The following is a 19,990-nucleotide window of genomic DNA, read 5'->3' on the forward strand; positions in this document are numbered from 1 at the left end:
TATTCACGAGGCTGTGATTGGACATGCCGATCAGGTGATGACGCAAACGACTGACGTCCGCTTTTCAGAGTAAAGCTTCAAAACTGTCCTTTTCATCTTAAAGCAGCGGTTAAAACAGCTTTTAAATTTACATTTTATATGGGATGAGTATGTGACTGAGAGGACCCGTTTATGTTATCTGGTTTTAAGTTATTGTACTTACATGATTTCTGCTGTTCTGTGTTTGTACCCTCATAGTTAAATGCACATATTGTAAGTCGTTGAGTGTTTTAATTGAATACTGAGAAAGTTTAATAAGAAGTTCAAATTATGAGGGAATTTCCAGTATTTTGGGAGGACAGATATCTTTATGGAAAGCCAGTAGGGGAGAGCGGGGTAATGTGAGACACCCCTGTATCTAGGCAACGGAACACATTTGTGGTCATTTGACCATTATGTTTAAAAGCCCCTCCCGTTCCCCCCTTGCCGTGAAGGAGAAGTTGGTGCTGGTGCTGGGAAAGTATGTTTTTTCACAAAAATTTGTTTTTTCTTGCTTTGAACCTAATAAACTGTTGTGTCAAAACAAATTGAATAAGGTAGAAAAACTCCAACATATAAAACCATGTGATTGATGCTAACTGAAGATTAGCCTGAATTGCTAAGAGATGTTTTCAAAAACGGTGGCTGTGGGGTAAAGTGGGACAAATACACCATGAAGCACAAGTTAAGTTTAGTTTAAAACGTACTTTAGTGTTATATTACATTATAAATGTTTTATTTTTAATGTCATAAACATTGTAGAAAAGCCATCATGCCAAGAAACTATACACCAGGAAGACAACCTGGGGCCAAACACCCCTCGCAGAGATGGAGAGTGTAGCTGCTGAGGTCATGCAAGGAAAGAAGTCCTTAAGAAAAGCTGGAAGGGATAGAAATATTGATAAGAGAACCCTCAAAAGATTCATAAAGAAAAAAGAGAAAGGAAAGTAAAATCAGTAGCCTGGGGTGCAGTAGCTTAGGTAAAGAGAATATTCACAGATGAGATGGAGGAGGAGCCAAACACTTGAAACAACTAGCTGACCAGTTCCATGGCCTTGCTCCAGTTAAGTGCCGTGAACTGGCATTTGAATACGCAAAGAAAAACAATATCCCTGTCCCTGCCAGTTGGACAGAGATCACATGAATCATAATAATCATAAATGTGCTTAATTGACCAATCCCCATTATTCTATTACTTCATTTCTTCCTGTTGAGCGGATTGGTGGTAGATGTGCGGTTAACACATCCACTGTGCATTTAACCAGCACAATTGAAAAGTGACTGTAATCATGCCACTCTGTACAGGGTTGAGATTTAGGATTGTGTTTTGGATAATAATAAAATGCTGAAATGTGCTTTTTCATAGCATTGATTTTGCTCATGGTATACAATGTAATTAATTATAGCACACTTACTTAACTTTACAATTTCAGGTTTTGTATTTATTTTAAGCCTGGTGTACTGAGGCCAGGCAGTTTAGAAAAAGGTGTTATCTGCTCCGAGGGAAACTATCCTGATTTGCATTTGTAAAGTGCAGAGCTTTTGCATTTGCATGTGAAAGCCTCCCCTAGGCTTAGGAGAAGGGGGGTCACCTCCAAACATTTTCAGGCTTGTAAAGCGGCAAGACACTGATAACAGAAATTTCACCAAGAATTTCCTGCGACATTAACTGGCACAAATTCTTCTTTTCATGCAGTGACCGGGCTGCTCAAGTGCGTGAGTGGTTCCAGGACAACCCACATATTTCCATTCTAAACCTTCCACCTTATTCTCCTTTCCCTCATCCCATTGAGGAATTATTTTCAGCTTGGAGGTGGAAGGTATATGAACGGAACCCACAGGACCGGGTCCCACTGCTCCAGGCCATGGTTGAGGCCTGTGGCAACGTGAGTGTCGAGGCCTGTCAGCATTTTGAGTGTGAGGTTTTTAGTTTTCTGTGTGCAGTTTTGAGAAAGCCGTTATTGTTTTGAAAAACAATTGTGAAAAACTGTAATTTTTGTGAAGGGGGGGGGGGGTTGAACAGGCCGGTTTAAAGTACTGTACTGTTCTCTGTGTGTACAGAAATAAACCTTTTTTTGCTGCATATTTGTGTGCTGTTTTATGTTTGACTATGATAAAAGTGGGCCTACACTGAGACCTTTTACAAAAGGAGAAATGGCTCATTCTCCGGAGTCAATGTCATTCCTGTGGTGTGTTCCATTTTGATGATTGTGTTTTCAATTTTGCACTTCAGTGTGCTGTAAATGCTTGGTAGTGTGCAAGCAAATGCTTAGTTGTGTGTTCTCAATGAATGGTATGTGTGTCATTTGAAAATATGGCTGTGTGTACCAAATCAAAACACGAGTACCATTTTGTGAACAGTTAAGAGATTTGATGGCAAAGAGTCATCTTGCAAAGGGAGTGTCAGGTCTAGCATTCTGCAAAACACTAAACACACTTGTATACATTAAACACAGAAGTATATCAAGATGTCACTTCTTTGCAATTCCTAAGCACTGCCTGTCAAATGACCACCCCTATGGGCCAATGGTTCAACACAGCCATCAGGTGTTCAAACACATGATTGCTTAATTGTAGACACACCAATCAGGTTTAAGCACTGTACAAATGCATCAGCTGAGTTCACCGGTTTTCAACCAAAATGGAGCTTGTGCTCAAAAAAAGAAGAAGAGTGCGGGTGAGAGGGGGAATCCACGGAGGAGGAGAAGGCTGAGGCTGCGGGATTAGTAATGATGTTGTGTGTGATGTTGCATACTGCTTACATAACTTTCACAATGTAAATGTACTGTATTCCAGTACCTATGCTGAACTTCTTAATCTTGTCTTTCCCTGTATTTCTGAGAGTTTTACAGATGGATGCTGAGGAAATCGCATGAATTCCTATACATAGATGAGGCAGGGTTCATGGGACAAAATCAAAAAGGAGAGGCAGACATAGCATTGGCCACAGGGCTATAATCATGGGGTGTTTATGGGGAGAGTGTGGCCTGGGGGATAGAGCGGGTGTTCTGCAACAAGAAGGTTGCTGGTTCGAATCCCTCTCTTTCTCATCTGCATACCTAAGTGTCCTTGGCAAGATACTGAACCCCTAAATGGCCCCTCATGAATGATGAGTGTACTAAAAATGTAAGTCGCTTTGGACAAAAGCGTCAGCTAAATGACATGTAATGTAATCAATGTCTCAGGGCAATGTGGGGGTAACATCAGCGTTTGTGCTGCCACTACACAGAATGGGGTCCTCCTCTATCACGCCAATATGATCCCTTACAACACACTTGTAAATAAATGTCAGTTTCAGGCCTTTGTACACAAAGACCTGTTGCTGTTTCCCGAACATTTCAGGCCCCTCCCTCTTCACTTGTCTTACTCCAGACCTTATACGAAGACCCTCGTTATATCCTCTTCATCCACATGGTGATAAACTACTCCATCCAGCTGACCGTAACGTCACACTTTTTGTCTTTAGCTACATCTTCTACAAGATCAACATCTCTTTCTGCTGCCTCCTCATCCTGGTGGCCATCTTCACCACCAGGAACACCCCGGTCAATTTAGCTATCATGGCCATTGAGCGCTACATTGCCATTTGCAAACCTTTTCGCCACTCGCAAATCTGCACAGTGAGAAAAACGTACATGGTCATTGGGGTGATTTGGTTTCTGTGCGCGGCTCAAGATATCACAGATCTGTTTGTGACTCTAGCCACTGAATCCCTGAGCTTCTTTCATGAGTCGGCGAAGTGTTCAAAGACCCGATCCTTGTGCATAAAAGACAAGCGTTTGACATCATCTATTTCTCCTTTGTGTTTCTGACTCTGATCTTCACCTACTTCCGAATACTGTTTGCAGCGAGAGCCATGGCCACAGAGAAGATGTCAGCGCAGTTTAGTGAAATAGTTAACTAACCACACTAACCAGCTGTGGTGACGTTGTTACCTGAACGCGCTCCACTGCAAACCGAACGGACGTACAGATGACGTCACGGTTACGTCAATGGTACAGCCCACTGTAGGGGTGACCCCTCAGCAAATAAACTGCAATATTTGCAATAACAGGTAAGTTTAATGAGTAGAGTTATATTTGTATTTCTTATAGGAGCATTTAATAATTAATTAGGGGGCTACCCCCCATAGTTCCTGAAATTTAAACACTGTCTATAATTGTAGTTCAGTTAAAATAAGTCTCTCTATGTGTATCTATCTATCTATCTATCTATCTATCTATCTATGTATCTATCTATCTATCTATCTATCTATCTATCTATCTATCTATCTATCTACCTATCTATCTATCTATCTATCTGTCTCTTCTTCTGCTCATCTCTTCAGCTCGTGGATCTGAAGTCTCCTCATACTCAATCATGACCTTCAATCCTCCCCTATGACAACCTGATTAATACACACACACACACACACACACACACACACACACACACACACACACAAACACACACACACACACACACACACACACACACACGCACACATAAATACCACAGACGTTATAAACGAGGGCTCAGGGTGTTGGAGGAGTCACTGACAGTCAGTAACTAACGGAGAGTGAAGTTTCCTGTCTGTGAATGAAATATCATCATCGTCGCTGTTATCATTTCTTTATGCTGTGTCGGGCTTCACACACTTGCTTTGGCGAATGTGTAAGTTTGTGTCCACAATGTTTATAAGATAATTGTAGATGTCTCAAAGTTTTCTCTGCTCTAAATTGTTTTATCGTTTCTTTACAGACTGTGGACTGAATATTTATCGGATGCTGAGTGAAGTAAGTCTTTAAATATGTTGTATAATGCATATGAAAACATTTATATTGTAAACCTGTTGTATTGTAGTATTTACTAATAGTATACATGTGTCTGACAACATGGTGAGGTGTCTAAGCTATTAAAATTGTTATCTGTCTATTTATTATAATTAATCAAACATGTTTTATAATCATTTCATCTGTGCCTGACAAAGGAGCAATGTCATTCAGGAAATCAGCATCTGTGTGCGTTTGTCTGTGTGAGAGTCAAAGTTACTACACTGCTTAAATTATTAAAATATTAACATTCACCTTATTTCTTATAATGTCAACCCGACAGTCTTTCATAAAGCCCTGCATGGATTTTGTGTCAGAATTATAAAAAACAATGATCATGCTTGATCTCGTCGAAAAGTTTTAACCCAAATACTCTCACATATGGATACATTTAAAAAAAATTGCCTTGTAGTGAATCATCTAATATTGAAATCTGTCATCATTAAAATGACTCGCTGCAGAATTCAACCATAAAACACTGCATGAATACAACTGTTTGTATATATCTGTAAAACATTGTGATTTTCTGTTTCTTCAGATTGTGACGAGGAGTCAGAGTCAGTTATGCTCAACTTCACCTCCTCCATCCCTCTGGGCCCCCTGCTGAGTAACAGCAGCTTCACACTGACAGGGGGCGCTGTGGCTGTACCGAAAGACAGCTTCTCTAATGCTCTGACCAAGAACATAGTGGCCATGTTGGTGTGGCTCACCCTCACTGTCATCAACAGCAGCATGGTGCACACCTTCCTCCGTCACAGGTGCATTTAACACAGAAAGTAAACCTGACCTGCTTCAGATTTAGTCTCTGCTGCATCAAAACACAGACTGCAAACAGACAGCACTGTGAAGTAATGTGTGTTATTCTACTGTAATTATACAGATCCTGTCATTGATTTATTCGTTTTTTGGAGGAGCATGATGCTCGTGTACTGTACAAAAGAAATATAAGTTGACCTGTCACACACAACAAATACACAATCAAATGAGCAAAGTAATCAAATTTCAAAATAAAAAAACATGTGCTCAGTGATGAAGGCCGAAATCATTTCCTTTAACATAAGTCCACTTTGTTCAGGGTCCTGTAACCTGCAGCTGAAACCATTTCTTCATCCACAGAAGATTATTTGACAGAATTTGGAAAAGTTATTGATCATTTCAGTAATTTTCTCAGGCACAGAATTAAGGATTCAGTAAATAATTGTGTTTTTTTTGGAATTTCAATATAGATACGTATAAAGTTTAAATAGTTTGACTGCAACAAACAATGAATTGATTAATAAAGAGAATAATGTAGATATAAACAATATGCAAATATATAATGATCATAATTTTCAGTCTGTGAAGTGTAATCATAGAGTTCTCCCTCTCTGACTGCAGCCTCTTCTATGAGAACCCACGATACATCATGTTCATCTGCATGGTGATAAACGACGCTCTGCAGCTGACCCTGGTCACAGCTCTCTATGTCGCCAGTTACATCTTCAGGAAGATCCACGCCTCCGTCTGCTGCCTCCTGGTGAATCCACATCATACCTCGTTCACACGCAGGAGTCTGACCATCACCAGCTGCAAGCGTTCTGGGACTTTGGGGCCCTTTACAGCTGGGGGCCCCAGACAATTCCTTGCTTGGCCTTTCCTTTTGCAAACTAACCTGACTACTCTGACCACTCCCCCCCCAGATCATGACGGCGGTCCTCACCACCCGCTTCACCCCTCTCATCCTGGCCGGCATGGCGGTGGAGCGATACATCTCCATCTGCTTCCCTCTGCACTACAGCCACATGTGCACCGTGCCTCGCACCCTCCTCCTCATCTGCGTCATCTTCATCCTCACCGCCACCCCGCCCGTCACCGACTTCCTCATCACCCTTGTCAAGGAGCCCCCCAGTTTCTTCCACACCACCGTTTTCTGCGACCACTCGCTTCTTTTCCGCGACCGCTCCATCTACTACAAGAACTGTGTGTTTGACGGGACGTACCTGTCTTGCGTGGCTCTGACGCTGCTCTTCACCTACTGTAAGATCATGCTGACGGCCAGAGCGGCCTCTACGGGGCTGGCCTTGGTGACGAGAGCCAGGAACACCGTGCTGCTCCACGGGGTCCAGGTAGGTGTCACACAGTGGTGGTTTTAGATGTTACGTTGCCCTGGGCGAACTCCCCTAACCCAACCATAAACCCATCCATCCATCATCTGCACCGGGGGAGGCTGGAGCCGATCAGCTGAGACTGGATGAGAGGACGAGGACACAGGTCACCAGGGTCAACAGATACAAACAACCATTCACAATCACATCAACAGACAATTTAGTCTCCAATCAACCCAGCCTGCATGTGTTTGGACTCTGAGAGGAAACACTGCAGCCCTGTGCCTCCCTAAATATGAACCCCTAACAACATGAATACCCAAATTATATACGATCGTAATAATCACAAATGAACCGGACTGTTGTCTGAATTAGGAGCTGAGCCTGGTCCTTCTACATTCTGATCCTCACAAGATCTCGTTACAGAAAGAGAGAGATTGTGAATACTGACGGGCGAAGTTCGGTTCCTCTGTCAGTTATCTGGTAGAAAAATTAATAAATGTCCTGAAACATCCCAAACTGTCGACTCTACATAACACAACACTGATCCTGCAGGACAGGTTGAAACAATATGAACCATTTTCAACTCATAAATGTCGATTTCTTATTAGCTTGGTAATAAGTGTCAACGTTTTTTTACAGCTCAAAAATCCATTGAAAAAGTTCAGTATATCTTAATCAAATTGCATTAGAATCCATGTACACATTTTTATCTCAGTTATTTGAAAAGTATCACAGGTCATGTGTACCTGAAAAACAAATCTGAGCTGGAAGTCCTTAGCAACCTCACATAAGTTTTCTCTTTATTCTAAAACTGTAAAGACATGTGCTTCATCTCTGTTTCTCTCAGCTTCTGCTGTGCATGCTCGCCTTCGTGGTTCCCTCCCTGCAGGCGGCGCTCATCTCCCTCTTCCCTCGGCTCAGCCTGGAGATTCGTTACATTTTCTTCCTGCTCGTTTACATCATCCCTCGCTTCCTGAGCCCCATCATCTACGGCTTCAGGGACGAGCTGTTCAGAAAGTACTGGACCAGGGCCCTGGCTTGTCGAGGCAGTATCATCAGGGTCAGGCCTGTGGTGCAGAAGGTCAACCTGAAGGTCAAATAACCACTACAGACAAATCTGAGTCTGACCGACGGCTCTGTCTCTGAATGTGGTTTGAATCCCTCCTTCACAGAAACATGATGACCTCATGGTGACTGTTGAAATATGAACATGTTTCCTGAGAACAAGAGATATTTATAATCTCGTTCATATCCAAAGATCAACACTAGTCCTGAGTAGACGGATGAGCTCCAGATCTTAAACAGAGCATGATGATAACTGTGTTTTAATCTCACAGGTAGAACTTCTCCACATTTGATATGCTTATACCTCCACAATCACATGTGTTGTCACAGGGTTAGAAACCAGTACTTTTTTAATTGAAGGATATTTCAGTCACTTTTAAACAAAAATTGAAATATGAAATATGTAAACTGTATATGTAAATTTAATATTTTGGAGTCTGAGGGAATGGCCACACGAAGTGAATATTTGAACATTACCTTCACTTCCTGTTCACTTCCAGTCATCGAGGACGGAGAGAAGAATATTCGCTTTGCTGTTGTTGAGGAAATACAACTTTGGACATATCACGATGTAATCATAACTAGAACTGGCTCAGCTTCATTTTACCCGGGGGCCTGAGTTTTAAAGTCATATCTGTGTCATTGATCGAACTTCACATGACGATAAATGAATTCACGTCTGCTCTATTCTGAGAAAATTATCTATGAGTAACTGAAACATTCATGATGACAAAGTTTTAAGACAAACTCAAATTGCTGCAGATAAACTGAAATAAATTAAAAATACCTATGAATTCACTTTGATCTCTCAGAACCAGTTCAGACTGGTTCTGTAGGCGTAGGTTGAGAGAGGAATCTAAACAAAGACAAAATATTTACATGTTTCCTTTGGAGATAAGCAGACATACATTCAGTTCTTTGGGGACTAAATAAGTGATAAAAAGGGTCTGACAGTTGTCAGGTCATAAATAGTTCAGACCATTAAACAGTTCAGGTCATAAAGTATTTGGACATGTTGTATATGCATGTAGATATAGGTCATAAAACGTACTTTTCAACTACAACATAGGTTTCAAACACACTTAGTTAATTCTTCCATTACACATCTTTACCTTCACTGTTCCTCTGAGATTAGCTCCCTGCGGCAGCCTGCTGCTCATCTTAATCCCAACCAACAAGTGGGTGACTGTGATCCAGAGAGAATTAATAACTCAGGTTTCTTCAGACCTTATCTCTGAACATAGAACTTATTTTAAGATCTTTTAGGTTGTGTGTTTTTCAAACTGTAATTTCATGACAAATGTTACATCCATGTGAAATCTAAAGATATGTCAGTTACTAATCAGATAATTAATGAACTGCAGGTCTGGTCACATGTCAGTTGTGTTATATTCACGTCACAGAGCGAAGAATCTTTTTTTCTGACAGATTAAAATCCAGTGACCTTCAAGAAGAATGAATACAAAAAGAATATGTGAAAAGGAAAAATGAGACATGAGTTCAGTCACTACAACAATATAAAACTAAATCAAAAGACCAGAACAGACAACGACACATGAGACAATGAATACATAAAAGAGAGAGTGGAACTTAACAAGTATCCATTGAGGTACTTTTTAGGGGACTAACCATTTACCTTCCACCATTTTCCTTTATCAGGTCTTTATCTTTAATGTCAATTCATTGTGAAGCTCTTTGAGCTCATGTATGAAAGGTCCTATATAAATCATGTTGTACTGTTATATTATTCAGTTTAATTTCTGACACTCTCACTTGTTCTCTGTTTCAATGCTGCATATTGACATACGGTATTTAATCACAGTCATGTTGCAGATTCAGATTAATATTATGAAATAGATTCAACAAGAAAAGTTGTGATTGTATTCAGTTGCTTGTTAGACTTTAACATACCAAATATACAAGATAAATTTAATGAGATGATGAGAATCTATTAAACTTTGTGCAATTATTCTTGATTAAAAAAAGAAATGCCACGTGTGTAATGTTTTTCTTTGTACAGAAACAGTCTTCTGAACCTGGCCGGCATGGGGGTTGAGCGTTACATCGCCGTTTGTTAACCTCTTCACCATGTCCAGATGTGCACGTGCAGCGAGCCTACTCTGATCGCTCTCATCTGGCGCGTCTCCCTCATCCCTGCCATCACTGACATCATGATTATCTCCGCCACCCTCGAGGCCTGTGGTCTGTTACCCGTCAAACAGCTGATTTTCATTTAGTGAAATATGATAATTTAGAGTCAAACAGACCATAAAGCACTGGTTGTTTGTGGGGGTAAACCACAGTGTGATTGACAGCTAATACCGTCTAATGGGTGCACGTGGCAATTGCTGGTGGGTGTGCCATCAGGCTCTCAGTCAGTCTCCACCCCCTGTTCCTCCAAATATCATCAATCAATCAAATTTTGTTTGTATAGCCCATATTCACAAATCACAATATGTCTCATAGGGCTTTAACATGGTGTGATCAAGTATCTGACTAAAAAAACTATGTATCAAGCAGTCCTGCTGCAATCATAGTCTATGTTCAGCAGCAAGCAAGATCATGATCCACCATAAAGATTGGATGCCACTATAGTCCACAGTCATTTTCCACTGCCACCAATTAGGATCCATCATCAGCTGCCACCTCGATCGTAGTCCACCACCATTAACAGATGTCAACACCATAAAGGATCCGCCATTATTATCACGATCAGCCAGCACGACACAGAATCCGCCATACTGGATCCACCATTACGATGTCTGATACGCGATCCACAGATTGTAATCCGTGATGTGGCCACAGCTGCGGCCCTGGATCTGCGGACGGTAAGGCAAAGGGACTCCGGGGAAGGAGTCAAGTCAGTAACAGTATTGATGATATAAGAATTACTTTGATGTGATAATGATTTGAGAAGAGGAAGGAGAAGCTGGAAAGAGAAGCTCCATGTGTCATGTGTCCCCCGACCTTCTAGACCTATAGCAACATAACTAAGAGTAGGACTAAGACAAGCCTGGACGAGCTCTAACTATAAGCTTTTTCAAAAAGGAAGGTTTTAAGCCTACTCTCAAACTTACAGATAGTGTCTGCTTCCCGAACTGAAAGTGAGAGTTTATTCTACAGGAGAGGGTCTTCAATCAATCTAATCTTCACAAATCACAATTCGTCTCATAGGGCTTTAACTTGGTGTGACATCCTCTGTCCTTAACCCTCAACAAGAGTAAGGAAAAACTACTAAAAACCCTTTTAACAGGTAAAACTATGTAGAAACCTCAGAGAGAGCCACATGTGAGGGATCCCTCTCCCAGGACGGACAGAAGTGCAATAGATGTCAGGTGTAGGAAAACATCATCAAGATTAAAGTTTTTAGCAGCATTGATGAGGGTAAACATTTTGAAGGATAACTTCAATACTATATGTCAAGCAGTCCTGCTGAAGTCATAGTCTATGGTCAGCAGCAAGCAAGATCATGATCGGCCATCCAGATCGGATGCCACTATTGTCCACAGTCATTGTCCACTGCCGCCAATTAGGATCCATCATCAGTCTGCCACCTTGGTCGTGGTCCACCACCACCATCCGATGCCAACGCGACAAGGATCCGCCATTACCACTACGGTTAGCCCGCACGATATAGAATCCGCCATACTGTATCAAACATTGCGACATCTGATACGCGATTCACAAATCGTAATCCATGTTGCAGCCACAGCTGCGGCCCTGGATCTGCAGGCGATAAGGCAAAGGGACTCCGGGGAAGGGGTCAAGTCAGTAACATGTACTGATGAGATAGGTGGGAGAGGTGGTGGACTAGTGGCAGAAAGTTGGACTATGGTCAGAGAATCCAACGGTGGTCTCTGGTTCGATTCCACTGAGTGACAACACAAAAACATACCTGGATGGACAACACCTGGATCTGTCCCCCACTGCCACCCTACTGTCCCACACCTGCTCCCCTGGCGCTGTGCATGGCTGCCCACTGCTCTGTGTGTTCTCCTGTGTTCACCAGATGGCACAAAAGCAGAGACATTTTTTTCCCCCATTTGCATGTCTTAGGGATGTGGGACCAATAAATGTATCTTATCTTATCTATGAATTACTTTGATGTGTGATAAGGAAGGAGAAGCTCCGTGTGTCCTGTGTCATGATACAATGATACAGGCCGAACTTAAGGGTACACTGCTCAATTAAATATTTCCAATTAAATTTAAACCCGTATTATCCGTAGATATAAAGAACAAATTCTTAAAAAACCCGAGCTCCATTGAGATCGATCATTTCGTCGATAGCTATGCAGATTAATTATGATTAACATTAGATTCAATAGCCCCTCTAAAAAAGAAAAATGTCAAACATAGTAAATTAGCTCCGTGGTATAATTCCCAGACAAATGAGTTTAAACAATTATCAAGAAAACTAGAAAGGAAGTGCGCTCCAGCAACTATGTTGAAAACCTCATAGACTGGAAGAATAGTGTTAAGAATATAAAAAGGCTCTCCACAAAGCAAGAGCCGCCTGCTATTCAAAACAAATAGAAGAGAATAAAAACAATCCCAGATTTCTCCTCAGCACTGTAACCAGGCTGACAGAGAGTCACACCTCCACCGAACCCAGTATTCCTCGATCCCTAAATAGCAATATCTTTATGACCTTTTTCAATCATAAAATTCTAACTATTAGAAATAAAATCAACCATCTCCTGCCCTCAATTGGCACTAATAGCCTCCCAACAACAGAGATCTCAGAAACGGCTGAGAATCCTACCCATTATTTAGACATTTTCTCTCTGATCACCCATGATCAGTTTACCAAAATAATCTCAGGTTCTAAACCAACAACCTGTATCTTAGATCCGATTCCTACAAAATCAATCTGTCATTATCATCAGGTTATGAACCACAGTCTTTTAAAATAGCAGTAATCAAACCCCTTCTCAAAAAACCCACCCTAGACCCAGAGTTTTAGCCAATTACAGACCAATATCTAATCTCCCCTTCATGTCAAAAGTCTTGTAGCCAATCAGCTGTGTGAATTTCTCCAGGAAAATAATATATATGAAGACTTTCAGTCAGGGTTTAGAGCCAATCACAGTACAGAGACAGCCTTAGCAAAAGTCACTAATGACCTTTTAATAGCCTCAGATCAGGGACTGGTGTCTGTCCTCGTTCTGTTACTTTTCAGTGCAGCATTCAACACAATTGACGGTCAATGTTTATTACAAAGACTTAAACAGTTAATTAACACTGCCCTTAACTGGTTTAAATCTTATACTTATCGCTCCCAATTCGTGCAAATTAATAATGAGTCATCTGTGCACACCAAAAGTTAACCATGGTGTTCCACAAGGCTCTGTGCTCGGCCCAATTTTATTCTCATTATATATGCTTCCACTAGGAAACATTATCAGGACACACTCGGTAAATTTCCACTGCTATGCGGATGACACCAAGTTATACTTGTCAATAAAACCTGAACAAAGTAATCAATTGACTAAACCTTGAGCATGTCTTAAAGACATAAAAACCTGGATGACCCGCAATTTTCTCTTATTAAACTCAGACAAAACAGAGGTTATTGTACTTGGTCCCAAACACTTAGAGATACATTATCAAATGATATAGCTGCGCTAGACGACATTACCCTTGCTTCCAACGAAACAGTCAGGAACTTGGGAGTGATCTTCAATCCTGATTTATCCTTTAACAGTCACTTAAAACAAATTTCTAGGACCGCCTTTTTCCACTTGCGTAATATCTAAAAAATCTGACACGTCCTTTCGCAAAAAGATGCAGAAAAACTAGTCCACGCCTTTGTTACATCGAGACTGGACTATTGTAATTCATTATTATCAGGCTCCAGCAGTAAGTCATTAAAGACTCTACAGCTTGTCCAAAATGCCGCATCACGTTTCCTGACAAGAACCAAGAAAATAGAGCACATTTCTCCAGTATTAGCATCGCTACACTGGCTTCCAGTTAAATCTAGAATAGAATTTAAAATTCTCCTCCTCACCTTCAAGGACCTTGCGACCGGCGCCTTGGAAGGCTGCTGTGTCTCGCGCTCTCTCACAGCTCTGCTCTTTTTTTTCCTTTTTTTTTTCTATCTTGTAGTTATTTATTGTACTTTATTTTGTATCATGCACTCCGGTAAAGCGAGCCCTATCATCATAAATGATAGAGAACAACTTCTGTCCATCAGTTTGACGGTAAAAAACACTTTTTCACCGCCACGACAACAAACAAAGGAGACTACCCATGGCGCTGTTTACCTGCCGTACCTGGAACACGGAGGCGAGGACGAAGGAAAAGAGGGTCGCGAGCCGGCATCCTGGTCCGGCTGAGGAAACGTGAAAACCGGCCTCCTCTACCAAGCATTCTTCTGGCTAATGTCCAGTCCCTGGACAACAAGCTGGACAAACTTCGTAGCAGGATGGCGTCTCAACGGGACATCAAGTTTTGTAAAGTGATGGTTTTCACGGAGACTTTGCTCGACCCCTCGATCCCGGACTCCGCCATTGTTCCCGAGGGGGTCTCCATTCACCACCAGGACCGGACAACAAACTCAGGTAAGAGAAAGGGAGGGGGTGTCTGCTTCATGGTGAATAATCTATGGTGCTCTGATGTGAGGATTATTTCTTCAGGCTGTACTCCGGACCTGGAGCACCTCATGATCAGATGCCGACCTTATTACATCCCGAGGGAGTAAATATTGGTCATTCTAACAGCGGTGTACATCTGCTACATCAGCAAATGCATCGATGACGTCGTACCCAGGATTACAGTAAAAACATTTCCCAACCAGAAGCCCTGGATAAATGGTGACGTCCATGCTAAACTGAAAGCACGGACTGCTCCCTTCATCTCGGGGGATCTGGAGGAATACAAGAAATCCAGGTACGCGGTCCGGAGTGCTATTAGCAGTGCTAAGAGACTCTACAGGGACAAAGTGGAGTCCCATTACAAGGGCTCCAATACTAGGAACATGTGGGCCGGACTGAGAACCATCTCAGACTACAAAGCCAAGACCAGCAGTGCTGATGTAGTGTCTGCATCTCTCCCAGAGGATCTGAACACTTTTTATGCACGCTTTGAGAGTAACTCCCCGGCTGCGGAGATCGAAGAGGCCCAGGAGGACCGCTGGCCCCCAGTCATATCCAGAGCAGACGTGTGGAAATCCCTCAACCATACCTACATTATTTCCTATTTTGATATTCTATTTTATTCTATTTTATACTATTTCTATCTTATTTTATTGTATAGTTTGTAATTACTTGAGCATTGTTAGAAGAGAGCCTGAGACTCAAACATTTCACTGCCAGCGACTGCTTAATGTTATTGTTGTGCATTTGACAAATACAAATCTTGATCTTAATGTAGCGCATTTTTACCTTAAAGAGCTGTTAGTACCTTATAAACCCACTAGATTCAGGCCGACTTCTCGTCCCTAAAGTCTCTAAAAGTGAGTGTGGAGGAGAGCGTGGCCTAGGGGATAGAGCGGGTGTTCTGCAACAAGAAGGTTGCCGGTTCGAATCCCACTCTTTCCCATCTGCATGCCTAAATGTCCTTGGCAAGATACTGAACCTCTAAAATGGCCCCTTATAAATGCTGACTGTTCTAAAAATCTAAGTCGCTCTGGACAAAAGCGTCAGCTACATGAAATGTAGAGTAGGAGCCAGAGCTTTTAGCCATCAAACCCCTCGGCTTTGGAATAAGCTACCACTTTCAGTTGGGGAGGCAGACACCATCTGTTCGTTTAAGAGTAGGCTCAAAACCTTCATTTTTGGATAAAGCTTATAGTTAGAGCTAATTAGAGCGGCAGAATTTAACTTATGACACATGACACACAGAGCTTCTTTTTCCAGCTTCTCCTTCCTCTTCTCACTCCCCATCCCCGGAATCCATTTGCTTTATCACCCGCAGATCCAGGGCCTCTGTGGCCGCACCATGGATTGCTGTTTGTGGATCGCAGGGGTCGCGGTGGTGGATCCAGTGTGGCGGATTCTGAGTCATGTGGGCTGATCGTGGTGCTGGTGGCGGACCCTGTGTCGCGTTGGCATTGGGTACGGCCGGTGGACCAGGACTGAGGCAGTGGCTCGTGGAGGGTCCTGGTGGGCTGCGGTGGACGGTGACTGAGGGCTGGAGTGGCGTCTGGTCTGGATGGTGGATCGTGGTCCTGCTGGTTCCTGACCATGGACTGTGATTGCAGCGGGACTGTTTGACATGTCATGTTGGGGTTATCTTTCGGGATGTTTACCCTCATCAAATGCTGCTAAAAACTTTAATCTGTATGATGTTCTCCTACACGTGGCATCTATTGCACTTCTGTCCGTCCTGGGAGAGGGATCCCTCACATGTGGCTCTCTCTGAGGTTTCTATGTATTTTTACCCTGTTAAAAGGGTTTTTAGTAGTTTTTCATTACTCTTGCTGAGGGTTAAGGGCAAAGGATGTCACACCCTGTTAAAGCCCTCTATATTTGAACACCTGTTAACTTTTAGTATTTTCTAGTAACTTTACTTTTTTATATTTTTGTGATGAATCATTGTAATTAAAAGCACATAATACATTAAAAGAGTGACATCTTTTACAGCTGAGTTTATTTTTCCCCTAAGGGTTTATAAATTCCACCTTTTTAAGGATCAAATTACACACACTTCCAGTAGTTTCAAGATAACAGTTGAAAACTCCCTCCTAGGAGACTGAGGCCTGTCATCCATGAACCTGGAGGTTAGTGGTTCAACTCTGGCTCCTTGGGCAAGACACTCAACACGTTTACATGGAACCAATATTCTGATATTAACCAGATAAAGATATTAGTCTGAATAAGACACTGACAAGTAAACAGCATTTTGTGATATCAACAGACAACAGTTACAAACCGATGATGACACATGACCTGAGTTTGAGCGTAAACAAGTACAAGAAGTAACGTTATAACATGTAAATATGTAAATGGGGCGGCTGTGGCTGAGGGGTAGAGTGATCGTCCTCCAACCTGGAGGTCGGCAGTTCGATCCCCAGTCTGACTCATCTGCATGCAGAAGTGTCCTTGGGCAAGATGCTGAACCCTGAATGGCCCCCATAGAATAACAAAGTGTTGAGAATAGATGCACTGTATGAATGTGTGTGCGAATGTGTGAATGTAAAACTGTACTGTAAATGATGATGATGATGATGATGATGATGATGATGAACTGCTGTAAGTACTCATGTCAAAACCTTATTTTCCTCAGAGGGTCCCCAGTGCCTTTAAGTTTATTTCATATTATAAAAGGTCGAAAGTGTCATGTTAGTGAGTGAAACTCTTCCAGGAACAAAAGCAGTTCCACTGGGATCGTGGTGTTTGAAGAGCAGCTCCGTGGGGATCACTTCCTGCTTCCAGACACTGAGTGTTGTTACAGACGATGACCTTAAACACATGTTCTCCACAGACTGTGACGTGAAACATGTTGGTTACGACAGGTCCTTTCCTTTTCTTAACAAAGAACACAAAATAACAGCAGGATTTTACCGATTTTACAAAAGAAAGGAAATGACATTTGCTGTAAATGTTTCAAAGATGCAAAAATGATGGAAACAACATTTTTACTCATCACACACAAACTCTGACCTGCTCGAAATTGTCTGTGATATGTTTTGCAGCCCGTCAGACGAGTGAGAAACAACAGCGTCCTTGCCTCCGTCTGGATTTCCAGCTGATGTGACCAAAGAGCACGTCCACTGAGAGTGGCTTGTTGCTTCAGAACACCTCGTTAATGTCGCTGGATTGGCTTCTCTCCACTGAGCAACTTGTTTATCTATTTATTACCAACATTTTTTGGTTAGGGGGGGACAGAGGAAACCAAAAGGGTTTGTTTCTAAAGGAAGGAAGCAGTGATATTTAGAAGAGCCCGTGATGAGGTCATTAAACGCTGTTAAGTGTTGGAGTCTTGACCTTTTCAGAAAAAAATATCTCAACAGACACACCTGACTCCCTCAAACATTACAAATTAGTGTGATCCTGCTGAAGGTGACTGACCAAACTAGACATCACAAAGATGCGGTATCACATATTATGGGACATGACACATGAAAGTGGGGAAGTAAACCTATGACCAGAGTCCAGTTGACCTCAGACACAGTCAAAGCTCAATGCTGGAGCGAGGAGAGAAAGTAGGAGCCCCCCCTCCCCCCCCAAACATTCACTCACTTTGCACCTAATAATAAACACCGACTATAATCCTAAACCACCAGGACCCGTCCAGTGCTTTGTGTTTGATTCACTTGGGAATTTACGATTTTCCATTAATACAAACATACACAAACATATTGAACATCTTTGTGTGCCGCTGTTCACCTGCCGCACACAACACACAACACACAACAGAAAACACACAACACACAACAAACACAACACACAACATTCACAGCCAGTTCAATCAGGAGAGACTTGATTTCCGATTACAAACGTTTTTTGCAAACACAGAAGATATGAGTGTTTTACAGTCTGGCATTTTAGACCCCTGTGAGATGTCATCAGGATTAGAAGGGGTTGAGCAGAGCATCGAACAGGAATACCCCCCCGGGGTCTAGACACTGGTGATGGTTCATCAGTCAAAGTACAGTTTTGGATGGCCAATATTCGTGAGAATTGTCCTGTTGGACTTCGCCTATTGTGACATCCTCTGCCCTTTACCCTCAACAAGAGTAAGCAAAAACTACAAAACCTTCTTAAAACGGAAAAAAACGTAGAAACTTCAGGAAGAGCCACATGCGAGTGATCCCTCTTCCAGGACGGACAAAAGTGCAATGGATGCCATGATTAATAGGTATATTGACAGGCAGTTTGTTGCTTTTTTTGTCAGCTATCAGCTGCCACCATGATCGGACGCCGCCGTAATCACGATCCACTGACACTTTGGGATCCGTAATCAAGGTCCATGATTGCTGCCAACGTGATGTTAGATTAGGCATATAATCAGTTGAGGTCGATGAATATCCTACTGGAGACTGGAGGAGATTGGGGTGGAGGAGGGGTTATGCGTGTCACTGAAGGACGCCTGATTGCGGAAGAGAAGAGAAGCACCAGTGTTGGTAATGTTATGCAGCGACTGAGATGATATCTTTGAACTGTCCTGTACGCTTTCCTGTTTCTAAAGACGTGCTTATACAAGCTAGATTGTGGTTTTACTGGTGTCTTTCTGTTAGTTTAAAATTGAATCTTTCCTCTTATTTTGCAGGATATAGTATATTTCGAGGCCTTGAGCACGACCAAGTCTCCTCAGACTCCTCAAACCAAAGCAAATGTCTATTCAGATGCTCTTTAAAAATATCTTGTTTATATATTATAATGATTTATTAATTCTTAATCATATTTTTTTTAACGCAGATGTTAAAGACAAAGAGAACACAGTGAAAATTATTAATTATACATATATATATTTATATATGTTTTTACTGAGATGTTTGTTAATTTATTCCCAGTCTTATATATAGAGTATATTATTCTTAAACCAGAGGGAAATGTAGATATTTATGAACTGTTCACTGTATTTTTGTATTAATTGAGCGATAAAAGGAGATTCACAAAATATCAACTGTCAAGACCTTTGACTCAAAATAGCAAATACGATTTTTTTCTGTTTGTATTTAAATGATCTCATTAAATTATTATTTGCATATTTAAAGATTACATTTCAAAGCTTGTACAAGAGGTTAGTTTCATTGTGAAACCTGTTTGTAAGAATTAAATCTATTTACTTAATATTGCGCCTTGTTTTGAATTTGTTTTCTTAAGTTGCTGTTCGTTGAGCTCTCAGGGCCACCATATCTATGGCATACGAGACAATACTTTCAGGAGGTATCTGAAGAGGTATCTGTTGTGTAAAGTTAGTACAACCTAACAAACCATTCAGAGACTGGCTCGTTGTTGAAAAGCTTCAATCCAACATCCTGCTCCACTTGTTTAAATCTAAACTGTTTGTCACACTACTCAGTTCAAACATTTTTGTTACCTCTGCAAAGGAGATCATG

The 19,990-nt window shown here is 41.7% G+C and overlaps 1 protein-coding gene and 1 pseudogene across 1 annotated transcript; both read left to right on the forward strand.

Moving 5' to 3' along the window:
- Positions 1–1,883: 1,883 nt before the first annotated feature.
- LOC133971019 (odorant receptor 131-2-like) lies at positions 1,884–3,922 on the forward strand (annotated as a pseudogene).
- A 1,471-nt stretch (positions 3,923–5,393) lies between these two features.
- Positions 5,394–19,860, forward strand: LOC133971020 (odorant receptor 131-2-like). The gene is made up of 5 exons (XM_062408187.1): positions 5,394–5,587; positions 6,207–6,345; positions 6,509–6,934; positions 7,764–7,933; positions 19,818–19,860. Exons 1-5 carry the CDS (start codon positions 5,394–5,396, stop codon positions 19,858–19,860), a joined length of 972 nt encoding a protein of 323 aa, XP_062264171.1.
- The last annotated feature ends 130 nt before the right edge of the window (positions 19,861–19,990 follow it).

Source organism: Platichthys flesus, chromosome 16, assembly GCF_949316205.1.
Source record: "Platichthys flesus chromosome 16, fPlaFle2.1, whole genome shotgun sequence".
Lineage (NCBI taxonomy): Eukaryota > Metazoa > Chordata > Actinopteri > Pleuronectiformes > Pleuronectidae > Platichthys > Platichthys flesus.

Coding starts and splice junctions, on each gene's coding strand:
- LOC133971020 (XM_062408187.1), top strand. CDS start 5,394: ATGCTCAACTTCACCTCCTCCATCCCTCTGGGCCCCCTGCTGAGTAAC. Junction 5,588..6,206: donor CACACCTTCCTCCGTCACAG/GTGCATTTAACA, acceptor CTCTGACTGCAG/CCTCTTCTATGAGAACCCAC. Junction 6,935..7,763: donor TGCTGCTCCACGGGGTCCAG/GTAGGTGTCACA, acceptor TGTTTCTCTCAG/CTTCTGCTGTGCATGCTCGC.